The 20,113-nt window shown below is 38.5% G+C and overlaps 1 protein-coding gene across 1 annotated transcript in view; it reads left to right on the forward strand.

Moving 5' to 3' along the window:
• LOC139945553 (ras-related protein Rac1-like) overlaps positions 1-19,197 on the forward strand; it is a 30,625-nt gene extending 11,428 nt beyond the window's left edge. Inside the window, exons 3-8 of the mRNA XM_071942942.1 lie at positions 8,038-8,083; positions 8,994-9,132; positions 9,557-9,671; positions 10,086-10,203; positions 11,331-11,491; positions 12,318-19,197. Coding sequence (XP_071799043.1) covers positions 8,059-8,083; positions 8,994-9,132; positions 9,557-9,671; positions 10,086-10,203; positions 11,331-11,491; positions 12,318-12,398 — 639 coding nt within the window. The 5' untranslated portion in view covers positions 8,038-8,058 and the 3' untranslated portion in view covers positions 12,399-19,197. The remainder of the gene's footprint in view (positions 1-8,037; positions 8,084-8,993; positions 9,133-9,556; positions 9,672-10,085; positions 10,204-11,330; positions 11,492-12,317) is intronic.
• Positions 19,198-20,113: the final 916 nt, after the last annotated feature.

A 20,113-nucleotide genomic window follows, 5' to 3' on the forward strand; every position in this document is an offset into this window, starting at 1 on the left:
TCACCAACATATCCGTTTTTGTAAAGTACGTAAAGCCCTTCAATATGATGTATAAATTGTCAAAATAGCTTGTGTGGTTGAGAAAATATGAACTTTATGAAATATTGACGACTGTACAGAACAGACTAACTAATCGTAAGGGAACTGTATATTGAAAACGCCTTGAACGAAGACTATTATACGTGAAGCATTGCACTCTATGGATGAGCACTGAAGCGTGACGCTGTTTTATGTGTAAAATCTTTATGCACGACCAATGGTGGAATTTGTCAACCTCAATTTTGAACCGGAAGACTAGGTCAAAACGGGGTCATGTCTGTGAGGCATTTACGGAGTTTTCAATGGCGGTTCCGATGATGTATTGATTGTAAGAATCCCTAAGAATAGGTAAGAATAACGTAGAATCAACTTCAGAGAGCTGTAACTTTCAAAATATTTGGTATAGATCTTTTTTTTTTTCATTTCTAGAAACTTTAAAATATACTCTATCAATTTTGCAAAAGATGTTTGAGAAAAAAGCTTTTTGAAATTTTGACCCTTGTGTCGCATTTGCGTGGAATTGCAGGGGTCGAAATTGCCACTAGCCCGCTAGCCCGGGACTACCAGATTTACAGCCGGGCTACTCATTTTTCCAGTTTGATAGCCGATGGAAAAATAATGCAAAAATCATCATCACAAACAATAAAGAACTATGTTATTGGTGTATTGTAAAGTTTGAGCCGTGACGCGAGACATAATGTGTCTTTCGGGCTACCAAAATCTAATCAGGGCTACTAAAAATTATTGGTCACTAGCCCTGCTGACTACCATGGAAATACACTTAATTTCGACCCCTGAATTGCCCAGTTGATGTGGATTAAACACTTATTGACACAATGCAGCCATAATGAACTACATGTACATGTTAAGTTCTAATGTGTGAAATTGAAACACATACATTATGTACAAGACACTCTGGATTGAACCTGAAGAATGTGCCTCCAAAGGGCGACAATATTAGAAACAGAATTCCACAAATTATTGATTCTTTTGATGAGACCCTACGCCATGGTTGTCATGAATACAAGTTGAATTCACTCAAAGTTCAAAGCAGACCTGTGTACCTGATGCTTCGTTTTCTTAAAGGGCAGCTGGGCATAAAGGCATTTTCAAAGGGCACCAGAGACAACTGAGGCAATTGCCTCTCTTGACTCCAAGGGATATCAGGCCTGTGTACAAAAATGTATCTTTTTCGCTACATGTAGTCTGACAAAATGGCAAAGATCACGATAACAACTTTCTGGCAAATAACACAGGCAAGTGATCCACATGTACAAGTTAGTCATCCGATGTTTACAGAGTGCTACATGTGTTATGTTACGGGTTGTACTACAAATGTAGATAAATGTGTCTACATTTACATGTACCATACTATCTGATATCAGTGAATGTTAAATCACTCGGTAATTGTTCTTGTGCATGCCTGCTGTGCCTAGACCTGATACATTTCATTGTCATAAAGGCGGGGACATTTTTTATTGATAAAAGGGCCTTACCTGGCATGATACTTTACAAAGGCAACACGAGACAATTCCTTCAGAGAAAACGCCTTGGTGCCCTTTACCTTTTGAAAACCAAGCATCAGATTTGCACCGCTATGATAGGGGGAATTTCACATTTCAACTGGAACATTTGAAGGAGTGCCAAGGCAAAGGTCAGGGGCTTTGAGGCAATTCCTTAGTTGTGTAGCCTATCAGCCCTGCATGCTGCCTTTAAAGCGGGAATTTGTATTGTTGGCTACATGCATGATTGTTATACCTCGGTAACAAAATGTGAAGTTTGATTGGTCGAGAACCAATCACGTGAGGTGCAACAAAAACGCATGTACCATGGCTGTACAGCGCGGCGGGTAACATGAGTTTTGTAAACCGGTGTACATTACCTTGGGTCGCTTTCCAGCGCTTAGTATGAAACGGCTGCGGGTTTGAGGGAACAGTGAAAAATGGTTTCTTTTACTGTTTGTCCATGCTATTAAACTTTGCATACTCGTCGTAATTAATGTTTGAAGATGACAACAGAACTTTGAGAAGAGGAATAATCATATATATAGGATTTGAGGCATTGCATGGTGGGGTATCAATATATATTTGGTTTGCGGTAACACCATGTGTGTATCTACTTGCCAGGTAGAGTTGTTCTTAGGGAACTGTCTTGCTTTATTCTACTGCCGTGGAGTAGATAATCGGAGGTTCGGGAGACTTCTCAGTTCTGAAAAGAACTGTCCTGCTTTATAACTATTACCAGGGCGGATGGTATAGATATACTGGACTACTACTTTAGCTTATAGGATCGTAATAACTGTACTGCCGCGGAGTCAGTTCGGAATTGGTCTCAACGTTTCGACTAGCTTGCTCTAGTCATCATCAGGAGACTGAAGAGGTAGAGAGGAGTGGGCTTATTTATAGAAGTTCAGTGGATCCTCTGCAGGTCAATCAATGCTCTGATTGGTTGTGTGGTTGGCGGGCTCAGGGCTATTGTTAGGGTTGCCCTGGTAATAGTTATAAAGCAGGACAGTTCTTTTCAGAACTGAGGAGTCTCCCGAACCTCCGATTATCTACTCCACGGCAGTAGAATAAAGCAAGACAGTTCCCTAAGAACAACTCTACCTGGCAAGTAGATACACACATGGTGTTACCGCAAACCAAATATATATAGGAATAATCATGTTACCAAGGTAACAAAATAATTGTTGCACGCTGTGATTTGGGGTCCATTGGTTTTGTACACCCCTGGGGGAAAATGGCACCCTCGGCTTCGCCTCGGGTGTCATTTTCCCCCTCGGGTGTACAAAACGCCATGGACCCTGTCACAGCGTGCAACAATTGTAAACTGAAAGCTGTTTCATGGTGACAGTTGAGCTGTAAACTTTTGTTTTGGTTTATCAGGAATCAATATTGTTTTATGACATGCTGCTACAAACAAGGAACCAAAGTTAGTGAAAGCCTTGATTAGAACTTAGCTGTAATCAAATATGGTTTTAGTTTCTCAGGTAACTGTACACCTGGGGCCAATTTTATAGCGCTGCTAAGCACAAAAATTTGCTTAGCATGAAATTTTGGCCTCGATGAAAACAAAATTACTAACCAAATTTCCACATGGTTTTGAGGATAAACAAACAACAGTTGAATACTAGTATCAAGCAATATATTTTTATGCAAAAAATTGAAATATGGTTGTTAATCCTGTTTTTATCAAGGAAGAAATTTCATGCTGAGCAAATTTGTGTGCTTAGCAGCGCTATGAAATTGGCCCCTGGTTATGTCTGGAATAGTAATTAGCACATAGTTCAAATACTCACAGTGGAGTTAAGGTGCTCTAATCTTGTAGTAATAATGTGCACATGGCCAATGACATCCCATGGACATTTTCTGGTACACTTACATTTTTTTGTGACGCCCCATGCCAAAACAGGCTCTATTTGGAAATAGTCAAATGTCATTGAAAGTGAAGACAATTAAAATAGCAGCCATGATATTATGTGATGTGATGTCGCAAACATTCTTTAAAAAAACAACATTTAGTTTTTGTTTAGAATCTCTTATTCTCATACAGTATGAGTGTACATGTATATTGTTGAGTAAATGAACCCAGTTTAGAGTTTAGGCATAGGGGTGCCATAACTTGTATACATAGAAAGCAGAGAATTCCCAGCTTATGTCAAGCCAACATTAGGTTAGCAGGGAATTTTTGCTTAGTGCATGTTGGCACTCCCTGTTACTACAATGTACATGTAGGCATTTTTTGGCTTCCACAGCTACAAAGTATCACAGAAATTTGGCACTTGCACAGTAAGCAAAGAATAGTGATAATAAGCGCAGAATTTGGCAGAGTCATGAAATAGGGCACTGTACTTACACATTCGGGGTCAATTCTGTACAAAGAGCATCATGTTTTAATAATATCACTGTCAGCTGAAACCAGTCCTTCATTTTTAAGAATACAGGGAGAGCTATTTATAAACTACCCTCCTTGGCTTTTATCGAGGGGGGCTCTTTGCACTTCGCAAAATAAAACTTCCTAGAAAGTGAAACTAAAACCTGGGCTCGATTTCACAAAGCGCTAAGATTCATCTGTAAAAGATGATTTGTGATTTGTATTGTGACAGTCACACTTGCTTAGCAGTTAAAATTGATTCAAATCAATTCAAGAATACATTTATTTCCATACTCTCATGAAAGAAGGTTGATCTGCACTTTTGATGTACATGTAGAAGAAAAGAATGGTGACGCAGGCACATAATTGGGCATGAAATTGGGCCCTGTTAGCATTTCATTATACTAGTCAGCCTTTTCACTAATCCATATTTTATATTAAAGGCAGTGGACACTATTGGTAATTACTCAAAATAATTATCATCATAAAACCTTTCTTGATTATAAGTAATGGGGAGAGGATGATAGTATAAAACATTGTGAGAAACAGCTCCCACTGAAGTGAAGTAGTTTTCAAGAAAGAAGTAATTTTCCACGAATTTGATTGCGAGACCTCAAGTTTAGAATTTGAGGTCTCGAAATCAAGCATCAGAAAGCACACAACTTTGTGTGACAAGGGTGTTTTTTCTTCATTATTATCTCACAAATTCGACGACCGATTGAGCTCAAATTTTCACAGGTTTGTTATTTTATGCATATGTTGAGATACACCAACTGTGAAGACTAGTCTTTGACAATTACCAATAGTGTCCACTGTCTTTAAATAGTGATAATTTTCAGCTCTGAACTAGCCAGCCGGACCCATTTGGGGAGAATTTTGACTGGATTTGACTGAATTTTTGACCTCGGGTGTTGTACATAGTACGTAACCATGATGTAACTAGCACTTGCCCAGTGGACCACTGTATAGGAAGAATTCTGTCAATTCGTTTTACATTGTACATAGCCTGTTGTGCCATGTACATTGGTTCATATACATCCACAGGATAGGTGAATTTCATGACCTACATGTACACACAGGTACACAACTGCACAAATACATTCTGATACACTACATGTCATTTTGTATGATTCATCCATAGAGGCTGATAATGCAACAGTGTCAGGCCGCTGTATGATGTACAAAGTGGTACCTCATCCCCTCCCACGTTTATCATTACTCATTTCCAATTATGCCGCAGCGGGGATGGTCCTCTGTTCCAGGTTCTTTGTAGACTGCACTACAAAACCACATGGGTACCTGAAAGCCACTGCCTCTGCTATTTAGCAATAGTTGACCTCAGCTATGAGGTCGAACACACCTGTTAATAGTCAATGCAATGACAAACCACATTATGCCATGTACATATACAGCATGTACAGTGGTGGTTTCCTTATTTTGACTGCTCTGTGTATGATGGTTGTAGTAGGGTGGTTTATGTAGAGTGACTCATGGTGCTGGCTGTGTGAATTGTGCAATTCAGTGTGCCTCACGGTTGGTAAATAAAAAGCCTAGTTCAATATGATTATCAGTACAACAACAATAATACCATATTTACATACAGTTTTCATATTGACACATGATGTACACATATCATACAATGTACAGCATACAGTGTACATAGCCCGCTGGTTCTAAAAGTTTTAAATGCGCATTCATTTCCTAACTACTGTATGTTGAATGAAATAATATACCCAGAATGTCCTACTCAAAAGACACTGGACACTATTGGTAATTGTCAAAGACCAGTGTTCTCACTTCGTGTATCTCAACATATGCATAAAATAACAAACCTGTGAATATTTGAGCTCAATTGCTCGTCAAAGTTGCGAGATAATAATGTCTTAATGAAAGAACAAACACCCTTGTCACACAAAGTTGTGTGCGTTTAGATGATTGATTTTCGAGACCTCCAATTCTAAATCTGAGGTCTGGAAATCAAATTCATGGAAAATTACTTCTTTCTCGAAAACTACGTCACTTCAGAGGGAGCCGTTTCTCACAATGTTTTATACTATCGACCTCTTCCCATTACTCGTTACCAAGAAAGGTTTTATGCTAACAACTATTTTGAGTAATTACCAATAGTGTCCACTGCCTTGTTAGCAGCTCTGATAGGCCTATGTTACATTTTTAAAATAATAACAATACGAATAGGGTGCTGATGTCTGCCAATTTGACGCTTCTGGCGTAAGAACATTATGAATTGGGGTCCAATCTCATGTAGAGCTGCTTAACATTCTGCTAAGCAGAAATGAGCAGGATACCAGTCACACTCGCAACGTGGACATGTGACATGGTAGTTTTTTTCCGGCCGGCCACATTTTGTTTTACCTAGCTGTTTTTTTGTGCATGCAGTGCAGTTGGTTGCCTCCAAGTTAGTTGCCTGTAAAAAAACATCAGCCAGAATTTGTAGGGCCTTGTCAAATTCTGGCTGACGTTTGTTACTGGCAACTTGGAGGCAACCAACTGCTATAGAAATTGATAAGAACATGTCAAATGAACGGATCTTTTCCTCTTGGCGATTACCTTGAACTATAAATTGCCAGGTGTGAAATGGCTCTTAAAGGTGTAACTTCGTTAATATTTTGTATTGTGCCGGGAAGAAGGAGATAATGAAAGTGTGCAACCATAGCGTCTCGTGGCCTAGCGGTTAAGAGCACCGGACTCGAGCTCTGGTGTTTCTGATCAGCAGAAGATTCAAGTCCTGGTCGTGACACTCGTAGCCTACCATAATTGTTTTGTCCTTCGAATGAGACAGTTAGCCGTCTATGTATGAGTAGGTTCTGTTTACTAGGATTGGCTGTGCACGTAAACTAACCAAGAACACTTCATTTTGGAAGAGTGGGAGTTAACTCTAAAGCCCTTTTCACACGACAAAAATATAGCCAGGGTCCCTTTCTACAAAATTTACGAGCATGGGTTGTTTATTTGTTATCTTCTTGTGTGACTGATTTTGTGAGTTTTCACACTGCAAAGTTAAAAAACTAACAACCCTTGTGTGCCATGAAGTTATTGGTAATCCTGATCATCTCGATGGGACAAGTTAGCACCCACAATAGCATGCGCTGTATGGGCAACTTCATCCAGGACGTTGGTCAATTATCAAGGATTCCCTTCTCCTGATGATGTAACACACGTCCTTGGTCAAAAATTTCGCTAGTGTAAGATTTTGTTGTAGGTCCGGACCTCCGACAAAATGTAGCAATGTTGGACAAGATTTTACAAGGGAGCCTGGACACTCAAAAAATTGTTGTCTTTTCACACGATTGTACCTTTTGTAAAATATGACAACCATGCTACAATTTAGCAAGGTACCCTCGCTAAATTGCTCTCATGTGAAAGGGGCTTTATAGTGTTTCTGGTACATATACATGTAGCAAGGAGCCAGGTTTACAGGTTTCAGGCGTGCAAGCTACAGTGATTAAGTTCACTTATGAGGCATCCTTGGTTTCATTACCAGAAATGTATTATAACATTTTAATTAGTACATGTAGTCGTGTTGCAGCAAAATCGAAAGTGAAAATTTGATCTACCAATAAACATTGACTCCCTTTTTTCCCTATAAAAAAAAATTACACATAGTAAGTAATCACTCTCTCAGTTTGTTTTTAACGCTAAAAATAATTTAGATAACTAAATTTGTCCCGAATTCAAACAACTCTTTAAAGGCACTGGACACTATTTGTTATTACTCAAACTAATTGTTAGCGTAAAAACTTACTGTGTAACGAGAAATGTGGAGCTTTTGATAGTATAAAACATTGTGAGAAACAGCTCCCTCTAAAGTAACATAGTTTTTGAGAAAGAAGTAATTTTCCACGAATTTGATTTCGAGACCTCAGATTTAGATTTTGAGGTCTCGAAATCAAGCATCTGATAGCACATAACTTTGTGTGACAAGGGTGTTTGCTCTTTCATCATAATCTCGCAACTTCAACGACCAATTGAGCTCAAATATTCACAGGTTTGTTATTTTATGCATTACATGTTGAGATACACCAAGTGAGAAGACTGGTCTTTGACAATTACCAATTGTGTCCATTGCCTTTAATGATAATAAATATGTTCCTTTTGTTGTTGTAGATTCCTGCTTATCCAGATTTTATGGACCCAGATCAATCTGGTGGAGGTATGTATACCAATAGACATGATGTTAATCATGGCCCAATTTCATGGCTCTGCTTACCGTAAGCAAAGAATCAGCGCTTTTAGACGCAGGGAATTCTAGTGCTTACATCAAGCGTGTTTCGCCGGGAGTTTGGGCATGTGCGCATGTGTACTTCACGCCGCTAGGCATTCTAGGCTTACACAGCTAGCGCAGAAATAATTTCCTTCCATGAAAAAGGGCTTTAGAGAAAGGGATCCAACAAAAGGACCAAACCTAAGTCCACGTACTCGTAGTGCCCCCCCCCCCCACCCCCAACTGGATTTGAACCGGGGTCCCTTACGGACTGTGAAGGGGTAGCACTGTTACCGGACTGTGAAGGGGGTAGCCCTGTTTCAGCCCCAGGTGTAGATGGCAAATTGCCCTTGGACCCTAATAAGTAAAGTGTAGCCCTCACCTTGAAGCGGCCCAACTGGATTCGAACCAGGGTCCAAGAGGTTGAAGGCAAGGAAAGATGCCACTACGCCAAACCCAACCGCCCATCCATCAATTCTGCCATGCAACTCTGAGTACTCCAAAATGAAGTCAAACGGAAGAATTGTGTGGTCTCTCTTTATGTAATGGGAATGATGAGTACCATAATAAATGTGCCTTCAGGGAACCAGACATTGCTTCGTAAAGTTGGGAAGGTAGTGCATGGTTCTCCACCAACCAGGCTCCTATAGTGGATGATTACCACAGCCTACTTTCTTATGGACTGTGGAGGGGGTAGCCCTGTTTCGGCCCCAGGTGTAGTATTGGTGGCAAACTGCCCCTGGACCCAAATCAGTTAAGTGTAGCCCTCGCCTTGAAGTGGTCGTCCAGCCTTGTGAGTAGGGCAATATCTCATAGAAAAATAATTAAATAAAACTTGTTTTCTCTCTCTCTCTCCTAGTTGACAACGGAGACGACAGCATGGCTGCAACAGCGAGGAATGTCAAACTTGTTGTTGTCGGTGACGGTGCTGTCGGGAAGACTTGTATGCTGTGGTCATACACACATAATGCCTTCCCGAAAGAATATGTCCCAACAGTGTAAGTCAAATGTTCTTGTCGGGACATGGGAAAAGATCTCAGATTCCTTGCCCCCCCCCCCCCCAAAAAAAAATATTGAGGGAAAAAAAATATTTTATCAAATTGGGTCAGGTTTGAAAAAACTTCCAGCTATCAACCAGGAACTCTACAGCATGTGCAGGGCAAAAATTCATGAAGCTGTAAAGCAGAAAATACTGCTTAGCAAAAAATGAGTGGGGCACCAGTTGCAACAATGGTAAACTTTATCGAGTTTTGGCTGGTAACCAGTTTTTGTTGAGTAGGATTTGTCTTTGCTAAGCAAGTTTTTACGCTTCTTTATAAAATCTTGCGCAGATCATTACTTATTAGCACTCGGTAAACATTGGAGATCTAATGTCAATTTTCTTTTAGTTAATTTCATAATTCTTGTTGTATCCGTACGCAGGTTTGATAATTTCTCCCAGCTGATCAAAGTAGAAGGCATCACGGTGAACCTTGGCCTGTGGGACACTGCCGGACAAGAAGACTATGATAGATTAAGACCTCTATCCTACCCACAGGTAAGAAATGGTACAGTCCAAGACACCACCTAGAAACTGTTGATATCTGCTTTGTATATATGGCACATAGAGGGCGCTCTTCATGTAAGCAGTAGTGAAAGGGAAAGTGCACCATTATTATTATATATTATTATAGTCTGAAAAATACCTTTTTAATTCAGTTTAGTAATGAAGAATAGTTTTATACCCAAAGAGGCAAATGAGATAACTCTTAGTGCAATAATTGTTCAAATAAAAACATTCAAATGCGTGTCGCCAGGAATCAGGAATGTTTTTTTCCACATTTTGATTCTGGTCTTGCACAAAAAATGTTGGTCCAGTAAACATTTTGAGCTTCAAATGTGACCAAGGTTTTCACTTGTCAAATAAAATCAGTTGGTTATAATTTTTTTTCTTTCTCCTTTTGACTTGCAGACTGACATATTCCTAGTTGCCTTCAGTGTTGTGGGGCCATCCTCATATTCCAACGTTCAAACTAAATGGGTACCAGAGTTACAGCACCATGCTTCTGGAGTGCCTTTTATCTTAGTAGGTGAGTAAACAACCTAGTCAGGTACTATGACTGCTCATACTTAGGCTGTGTCTGATCTGGCGCCTACGGCTGTGGTTACGGCTTGATCATGGCGTCATCATGCTTTGGAAAATAGTACGTTCTTTAGCAACACCCTCAGCAGTAGCCGCAGCCGCCAATTCGGATACAGCCTTAATCTCAATTCTTAAAATGGGTATAGGACCATTTTGTGATGAAATAGATGACAACAAGCAGCATCTTTGTCTGATGCCCCGACTGCCCATTAACTTTCATAATCCTTTTACACAGTGCATGACCAGGTTATTGTCATACCAGCCCATAGAGTTAAATATCAAAACTAGAGGGCGCACTGGTGATGCTGCGAGCACAAACGCAGCGGGACCGCAAGGAGACACACGGGCCATTTTGTAAGAACCTTGTGCACGCATTGAATATGAAGTACAAGTTGGTGTGTGTATTATGATAACGCTATGCCATGCTGTTTTGTCAACTTAAAAAATGTCCGCACACCGGGCTGCGTGTCTAGGCTTGTGCGCCATCTAGTTCTTCAGTACCAGCCTCACTCTTGCCATATTGGTGTATATTTATGAAATGTGAAATACCTCCTTGTAGCAGAAGGAGATTCCGTTCCCTAAAAAAAAGATTTAACTGTCTGTCACCAGATCATTATTGTTCTCCCTTTTTCACAAGAAATCAAACATCATATTTATTTTTTTTTTACCCATACACCGATGTGTGTTAGCACTGTATACTCAGTACTTTCCCGAGTCCTGTGAAATATTTTTTTTTTTTTTTTTTCACAGGACTCGGGGAAAGTACTGAGTATACAGTGCTAACACACATTGGTGTATGGGTAAAAACCAAAATTAATATTCTTTATCCCCGATGCAAATTTAACATCTATTTAATCAAACATCGGTAGAGCTGCTGTTACAACAAGTAACTTGATGTTTTAATTTAAAAACACATCATACAAAATCTTTTTGATTGCAAGATGCAAATGTTGTCAGCTCTGTCCTGGTACTACATTGGGGACCAAGCAGGGGTCCTGACTTGCACCAAGGCTATTATAACAAAGATACAAAACCAATACAGCAGATTTTTAAACTTCATTTTTTTCCCGTCAGGAACAAAAACGGATCTTCGAGAAGACAAGGAAACACTGGCTCAGCTGACGCAGCAAGGCAAGAGCCCTTTCAAGAAGGAGACTGGCGAAAAACTAGCAACTAAGATCGGCGCCGTTAAGTACATGGAATGCTCTGCACTTACACAGAAAGGCCTCAGACCGGTAAGTAGCAAACCAACTCTGTGTCTTTGGTATACTTCAGAAATCAAATATCAAATCCAAGACTGATCCGTTAAAAGGTGTGGATACTTTTTGTAGAACACAAAACACAAGACTTATATTAAAGCCATTGGACCCTTTCGGTAAACAGTATTGTCCAAGGCCCACACTTCGTATATCACAACTTATATTTAAAATAACAAACCTGTGAAAGGTTAGGCTCAATCGGTCATCGGAGTCGGAGAAAATAACGGGAAAACCCACCCTTGTATCGCACAATTTGCTGTGTCATGACATGTGTTTAAAATAAATCCGTAATTCTGGATAACGAGAATTGATATTGTTTTACTGTTTTCTCAAAAAGTAAAGCATTTCATGGAATATTAATAATATTTCAAGAGAAGTCTTTCACGACTACCTTCTGTAAACCCTGTGCATTATTTGTAAATCTGTAAACTTTTTTTTTTTTTTTTTTTTTTCTGTACCGAAAGGGTCCAATGGCTTTAAACTTACATGGTTTGAAGATAATGGTGGTAGAAGGCTTCCCTTATATAATATTACTTGCTGAGGTGCTGTAGTTTTTGAGAAATAAGTAAAACAATTTCACAATTTTTTGCAACAAGGGTGTTTTTTCTTTAATTTTTTTAATTTCAACTTCGTTGACCAATTGAGATATAATTTTCACAGGTTTGTTATTTTATGCATATGTCGGGATACACTTAAAGTGAGATTACTGATCTTTGACATTCACCAAAAGTATCCAGTGCCTTTAATGCATCTTTTACTGATTTTTCCTAAATTGTTTTCCATTTTCTTTTTTTCTCTCCAGTTGTTCGAAGATGCAGTGAAGATAGTCTTGATGCCCAACGCAACACCCAAACCCAAACGAAAAAATTGTAGAATATTGTGAGTTTGCTGTATCCCTGCCGTACAAGTGTCATCAAGTAAATCCTTTTGAGTCGTCTAAGACTTTTATCGTCACGTCTAAGCATCAAGTTCGTAAGACATTTTCTTGTTATAGACAATCTTGTAACTGAGACAATGTTTTACCTCTCTCGTACAATGATCATAGATATATACACACATGGAACCTGTAGAGTGAGATTTGCAACCAGGTTTTCACACAACCACAAGAAATACACCCTCAGGCCAATTTCATAGAGCTGTTGAAAACTCACACACCTGCTAAGCACAAAAAGTTCTTGCTTAGCAGGAAAAGGTAACCAGCAGAAATTCCATTACATTTACCATGTTGTGACTGGTATCCCGCGGACTGTTTGCTTTAGCAAGTAGTCTTCATCGATCTAACATGCACTTTGTGATGGAGAATTGTACATGTGACATTTTAGTTTGGTTAGTAATCTTAATTCTGGTAAGCATAATTTTGTTGTGCTTAGCTACTTTTTCTGCTTTTAAAAGCAGCTCCATGAAATTGAGCCTGTGTTGCAATGACGTGATGATATAAGCTGGTCCCTTTGTTGTCTCTGTATGAGAAATGCCTCAGAATGTTAGGATACCAGTGAAGAGACAAGGGGTCAATGTCATAGAGCTGTTAAGCACCTTTCCAAGCAAAGACTTGCTTTACCAAAGCAGATTTAAGCAGGATGGTTTGCTTAGCAGCTCTTTAAAATTTGGACCGGCAGGTAAGCTAGACCCTTCCCTCCAAATTTTGTTTAATAACGTTTTAAAAATCTAATGACGTCTTAATTGTGGGCAATGTCGCTGTCCTCAAGCATTGCTGTGATCAGAAATAGCAAAGCTTACCGGCTAAATTGCTGTGCATTTGGTATCGTGAGAAAGGGTACCAGCTATTCATGAATTATATATATAGGTGGTTCCCAGATATTGTTTTAAGTGAATTAGTAAGATTGTTGTGAAATTGGGTACCAGCTTATCACAGTCTGATAGCTGGTTCCCACGTATTGTTTCCTGTGATTATTCGAAGTTGGGGCACCAGCTATTCAAGTTCAAGGCCTTCTTGATAACTGGTTCCCCTTCATCTTGATATCCTCAATGAGTGTGGGATTTTTTGTAATTAATTGGCAGTGCCTGAATCGAGCTTCCTTGGTCGTGTGGCAGTTCTTTTTAATTGAGCTTCAGGCCGTTCCTGAACTTGCGGCTTTGACTGTGGCTGCAGCTTAATCATTAGATAACATGTGTTCCCATTAGCAACAGTCGCAGCCGCTAATTCAGACATGGCTTAAGGATTCAAGGAGTGACCTAGACAAAGCCTTTAGCCAAAGCCTCGTATAAAGCAAGCAGGTTCCCATGTAGATAAGCCACAGGTTTTTTTTTGCCTGGTACTCGGCAAGCAAACCTCATAGTCATAGCCACTAGCCATTATTAAAAAGGGTCTCCAGCTGATACTAATTTAATTTTTGTTTTCTGGCAATCCTGAGTAATTTTGAAATTACTTCATGTGTGTAGAATAATTTTCTTAAATACTGTGCCCAGTTTCATGGCTCTGCTTACCGTACAAAATCGCTTACGGTGGAACAAACGTTCACACTTAATCTAAGCATAAGCCATATTTGAAAAGGAACCCAATGCCTGTGAACTTAGCATTTTTTGCCTGCAAAGATTTTGCAAGAAAATTAGCGCTACCCAGTTAAGCAAAAAATGTTAGACTCCCGAGGTAAGCAAACATGAAACTTGACCCTGTTCTTTAAATATTTCCAGCTACGCAACCAATTTTTCTTTTATAAATCTTTGCAAATGCTAAAGTGACATCAAGACTTGCGGGCCCAATAAGCCATTTGCGAGTTAGATTTGAATATTGTCTGGTACAATGACTTGCTTAGTCACAAGTTACCACTTACATTTAAATTCCTCAGACTACAGAGACAGTTGCTATGTGACATGATTCGGGGCAAGCTTTTGTATAGCAACTTCCAGATGAGCAGACCCATGGACCATTGTGCCATACACATCCATTCAGAATAGACCCTTCCCATGAAATATGTAAATTGCACATAGCGCGTGCGCACTAACGTTTTGGTTGGCAAAATGAGGGAACATCGCGCTGTTTTGTACACGGCTAATGGGTGCGTGACGCAGACGCGATTGCGCGTCTGCTTAGTGCACAACTCTATGGCGTTTGCCAACCAACAGGGTCTGTACGCATACGTGAATGTGATTAGCATATTTCATGGGAAGGGTCCATTGTGTATGGGTGTTCACCGTCTCTTACGTAACGCCTAAAAAGCTTGCCCAAATCATGTGACATAGCAACTGTCTATTTAGTCTGAGTAATTCAAACTTAAGTTGTGACTTGTGATCAAGCACGTATTGTACCAGACATTTCAATCTAACATGCAAATGGCTTATTCCATTAAAGGTGTTTAAAGCATGACATTTGAAACTGCAGTGTCTTTGGAGCAAAAAGAAAGCACAAATAAAAAAGCTGAAGGGTTTATTATTTTATATAATTTTTATTTTTTTTTCTGTTGAATTTTTTGGATTGAAAAAAAAAATAATAAAAAAATTGTCAGCATGCTGGCGGGTATAAAAATATAAAACAAAGATGCATGTTTATTCCACCAACACAAAATTGTACATTGTATTATCGCTTTGTATATATAAAAGGGGGGAAAAAACGTTTGCAGAACATTGTAAGGTCATTGATGGGGCACATTATTTAATTGATGTAATTATTTGGATGTGTGAAAGCGGACGTATTTAGTTTGTGGCTTGATTGCACCTGCTGATGAAAAATCCTCAAAAATGTATACCCTAGTTTTGACTGATGTTAATAGATTCATACTTAAAACGCAATCCTAACAATTGGGCTTGGTGTATCCATTAGTGGATAATATCATAGAGCTGCTTAAAGGCAGCAGACACTATTGTTAATTACTCAAAGTAATTATTAGCATAAAACCTTACTTGGTTACGAGTAATGGGGAGCTGTTGATAGAATAAAAAATTGTGAGAAACGGCTCCATCTGAAGTAACGTAGTTTTCGAGAAAGAAGTAATTTGATTTTGAGACCTCGGAATTAAATTTGGAGGTCTCAAAATCAAACATCTGAAAGCACACAACTTTGTGGGACAAGGGTGTTTTTTCTTTCATTATTATCTTGCAACATCGACGACCAATTGAGCTCAAATTTTCACAGGTTTGTTATTTTATGCATATGTTGAGATGCACCAAGCGAGAAGACTGGTCTTTGACAATTATCAATAGTGTCCAGTGTATTTAAGCACAAAAAAGCTAAGCAAAACAAAATGATGCTAACCAGAAAAAAATGGTTTGAGTATCAAGTTACCATGGCCCAGTTTCATAGAGCTGCATAGATGCAACTAATATTACTTAGAAATATTCTGCTTACCAAAAATAAGCAAGATACCAGACACAGTGTTTTTAAGCATGATTGTATTGTGCTTAGCTCCTTTTTCTGCTAAGTAGCTATATGAAATTGGATCCCATGCCCTTACTACCTCCAGCGTCTCAAACATTTATCCCCCAGTAGTGGCTGTTATTTTGTATTCAAACTTAAAATTAGGCCAATTGGGATTTTGGAAGATGTCAGCAGAAAATATGTGAGCTTACATCCTGGAGGGGAAAGGGGAATGCACCCCCCCCCCCCACTGTTGAACCTCACAGCGATGTGTGACAAATACAAATAATGAATAGACCTTGATAAACGTGAGAAAGAATTTATCCACTTTATAAAAAGGAATAAATTGCTTCATATGATACTATTTTCTTTGAAGGGAGATTGTTTTTTTTTTGCATTTGTAAAAAAAAATTGTTTGCTGGGCATGTGCGGGAAATTTCAAGGGGCAACAGTAGATGGGTTGCAATACGCGACATTGACCGCCATCTTTGATGAATTACCACTGGAAAAGTGCACGAGAGCCACGCGCAGCGCGTACACACGTGCATTTTTCCCAGTGATAATACATCAAAGATCAATGGCCCTAATTGCAACCCATCTATACAGTGACCAGGAGCATTAAAGCAACTGCCTCAACCAAGTTTCAGGTATGCATCGGGGCTTCCTCGATTAACAAAATCAACTTGGCTTTAAAAGTTCACAGGGCATGAGTAATTACATTTCAAGTTGGTAACTTTTCACAATCATCCCCTCTCACTTCTCAGCATGGATCTATGCCAGAGCTAGACTTGTGGTCAAGTCGTTAAATGGTTGTCGCGCTGAAAGCGTTAATGGCTCTCTAGTGAGACTGCGCGAGACTATTACACAAGAGTACTGCTTTGGGCTTTTTCGGCACCATTTAATAGTTATCAGAAGCCAGAGAGCAGTTTAACGTGTGAAACGTTTATGACTTGTTCTTAAGTCCACGCCAGAACTGTTTGCCTGAGTCTTGAACTTACTTTACTCTTAGGACTTCCAAATCCTCCAAAATCCATTCTTGGTTTGGCAAGGTTTTTTATGGATTGATACTGCATCACCCAAAGAGCCAAGCTTGGCGGGGGGTAAGGTTGACTGATCAGAACCTGTGTTACCAATCGATTATGAATTTCCCAAAAATAATTGATTGTATTGAATTCGCTTAAACATACAATCATGTATATGTAACTTCTTCTTTTTTTAAAGCATAGATTTGATGTGTACATACGTATATTTTTGTTTCCTTTTGGTATGATTTTTGGTATGAAATATATCTTATGATTAACTGCAATGTAACCCTTATAATTTATTGTTAAAATTATTAACTTAAAAATCCCATACAAATTGCTTTTCCTAAAAATATATCTTCATCCGTAATCATCTTCAACAACACAAAGCAAATGTTTGCGTAGATCCGGTTATTCACTGCTAATGAAGTCCACTTTGCAGGGCACCAGTTCATTTCAGAATCAAGCCTCTCTTTGATCCTCATAGACTTGTACAGTATAAAATGAATAATGTCGCCAATCTACAACTAGGTAATAATCACCTTTTCCTTGTGGTCATACAAAACCATAACATTAAAATCCAGGATGGCAAAAGCATATTGTGAAAAAATGATTGTAGTAATACTTAACAGGTTTTTCAACCCACTCGATAGCTTGGTTTAGTTACCTGGATTAAGACATTTTAACTTGGTTTAACGGATTATAAAGATAACGTTAGGGTATTCAAATTGTACGGTGCTTTTTATACACTCGGTGCATACCGAGTTTAGCCAATACATTTGCATGATTTTGTATAATGAGTGAAGGAATTTGTAAAGGCATTTCCGGATATGGTTGAAATGTTATGTTATGATTAAGTGTTTTTGTATACGAGAAGCAAGTTCCACAGCTTATTTTTGTAATGGTTTTGTAATCCAAATATTCCTTTGTAATACGCTTTCAATGTTTACGTTATTTGATTGTATTTGTTATTTTTATGATTGTTATTTTTTAGTATCACATTGCATTGTATTTCTCGTGTGTGCATAGACCTTTGAATTTTTTTGATACCTTATAACATAGTTGGGGGGGGTTTCCTTTTCTTGCAGTGGCAGTCTTGAATTACTTCCTTGCCAATGAACAAAACCAATCCAAGGCTGAGATTAGACCGGTCCCCTTGTATGTCTTAATAAACACTACTATAGTGCTGCTACAGAACACTAGGGAACAATCTACACATAATTGAAAATTGCCCACCATAAAATCTCACCAAAATTGAATCAGTTTTCCAACAGATTTTGTTGTAAAGAGGTGTTATTTGCTACTTGATGTTTTTAGTAAAAAGGATAATGCGGCATCACCTTCTGCCCCTTCACCCAGCCCCCCCCCCCACACCACCTAGACTCTTCCCCCAACCCTAATTTAAAAGAGGTACTAAGCTGCGTGACCCCACAAACAAAAATTGGCGTTCTAACTTCGTCTCTTAAAGGAACGTTACAGAATTGGTAAGAAACGAAAATCGTGAAGATCACAGATTTACATAAAACTTACACGGTCTAAGGATGATGATAGTAGAAAACATCCCTTGAAACATTTCGGTCTGAAATGTCATATTTGATGAGAAATAAATAATATAACTTCGCGTTTGGAGTTTATCGCTTAGTGAGCGTTTTACTAATTTTTATGTTGGCATCGATGCAATGCAAAATTTGTAATCAGTTTTTCACTATTCTCTCATGACCCAGATGGGCGATCAATATCAAACTTCTACAGGTTTGTCAGTTTATGTACATGGTGGATAACATTAAGTGCTTACACTGCCAGCAACTGTTTTTTTTTTAGCAAAAAAACAATTCTGTAATTTTCCTTTAAAGCAGATTTTTTGTTTGTTTTTATATTTGATTCATCAATACATAATCGATACTCAGCTTCTAGACACCCAGACCAAGTTAGATAGTGAATTTTGTTCATTGCAGTCCTCAATTGTATGTGGAAGAATTAATGACGATGGTCATTGTTTTAGTTTGTGTGTGCAGTTTGTTTTCTAATTTCAAAAACTTTTTTAAAGATTCATTTTGAAGGCTTATTTTTATGATCTCTTCCAAAAACAGTGTAAGATAAAAACTTTACAGTTTAAGTTTGATGTCAGAGAAAAATTGCAGTGCACCCAAAATAGCAAAGGTTATTTTCCTTTTCTCATTATTTCACTTTAGGCATATTGATTTTTTTCCTCTTAATTTTGTAGGTAAAACTTATTATATTGCTTTGTAGTGTAAAGGAGGGAATGCTTTTGTTTTATATCCATTCCAAGGCTGTACCTAATTTTTGTTATGGAATTATTGCTTATGAATAAATAAAAAAAAGGTTTACCAAGGTTTGTACATGTCAACAAATAAAAGTGTACTGGTCCGTCTAACAAAGATTTGAACTTACGGGCAAGGGACTTGTGCAAGTCTAATTTCCCTGAACATGCCCAGTCGCTCGAGCTGTTTCGCCTGCACTGCACTAAATAAACTGCCATCCATAATATAGCGATCAATGTTAAATATTTAATAAAAATACTTTTAACAAAAAAGGCAAATTACTGGTACACGTCTCTCAGCCCTTTTAAAAGCAATCCAAAAACATATTTTTAGACAACTTCAGATTTCTTTTTGTGCAGGTCAGTTGTTTTGAATTTTTGCAAGGAGAAAAGAAGAAAAAAAACAGGAAATATTTGTTTCCCTCTTTTTTGTCTCAAATCGAGTAGCTGCCAGTTTTCCTCAATAATTGAAACACAGAACCCCAGGTTGTGATAGATTTTTTATATTCCAAAGTTTAAATTAATTCTAAAGCAGCTGTGGGCTTACAAATTATATTGATAAGAAAATAGAATTAGCTGTTGCAAACAACCAACCAAAAGGACCGATGGTATAAATGAAGTAAACAAAATAGTTAATGGCCTGACGTTTCGACCCTAGCAGAGTCTTTCTCGAAGGCAAAATAAAAGAGAAGCCTTCGAGGAAGACTCTGCTAGGGTCAAACTTTTGTTTGCAAATTATAATGATATCATCTTGGCGCATGAATTTTGTCCTGAAGTGTGGTGCGCCCTTTTAATGGTTACTACGCCCTCTTGTTTGGTGTGTCATCCAAAATTCTGCCTGCAAGTTGTTCGTGTATGTATGCAGGGTTTTTGCGGATCTTTTAAAGTAAAACTTGACAACCTTGATTAAAGGAACACGTTGCCTTGGATCGGACGAGTTGGTCTTTGAAAAGCGTTTGTAACTGTTTTTATAAAATGGGTAG

This window comes from Asterias amurensis, chromosome 12 (assembly GCF_032118995.1).
Source record: "Asterias amurensis chromosome 12, ASM3211899v1".
NCBI classification, from domain to species: Eukaryota; Metazoa; Echinodermata; class Asteroidea; order Forcipulatida; family Asteriidae; genus Asterias; species Asterias amurensis.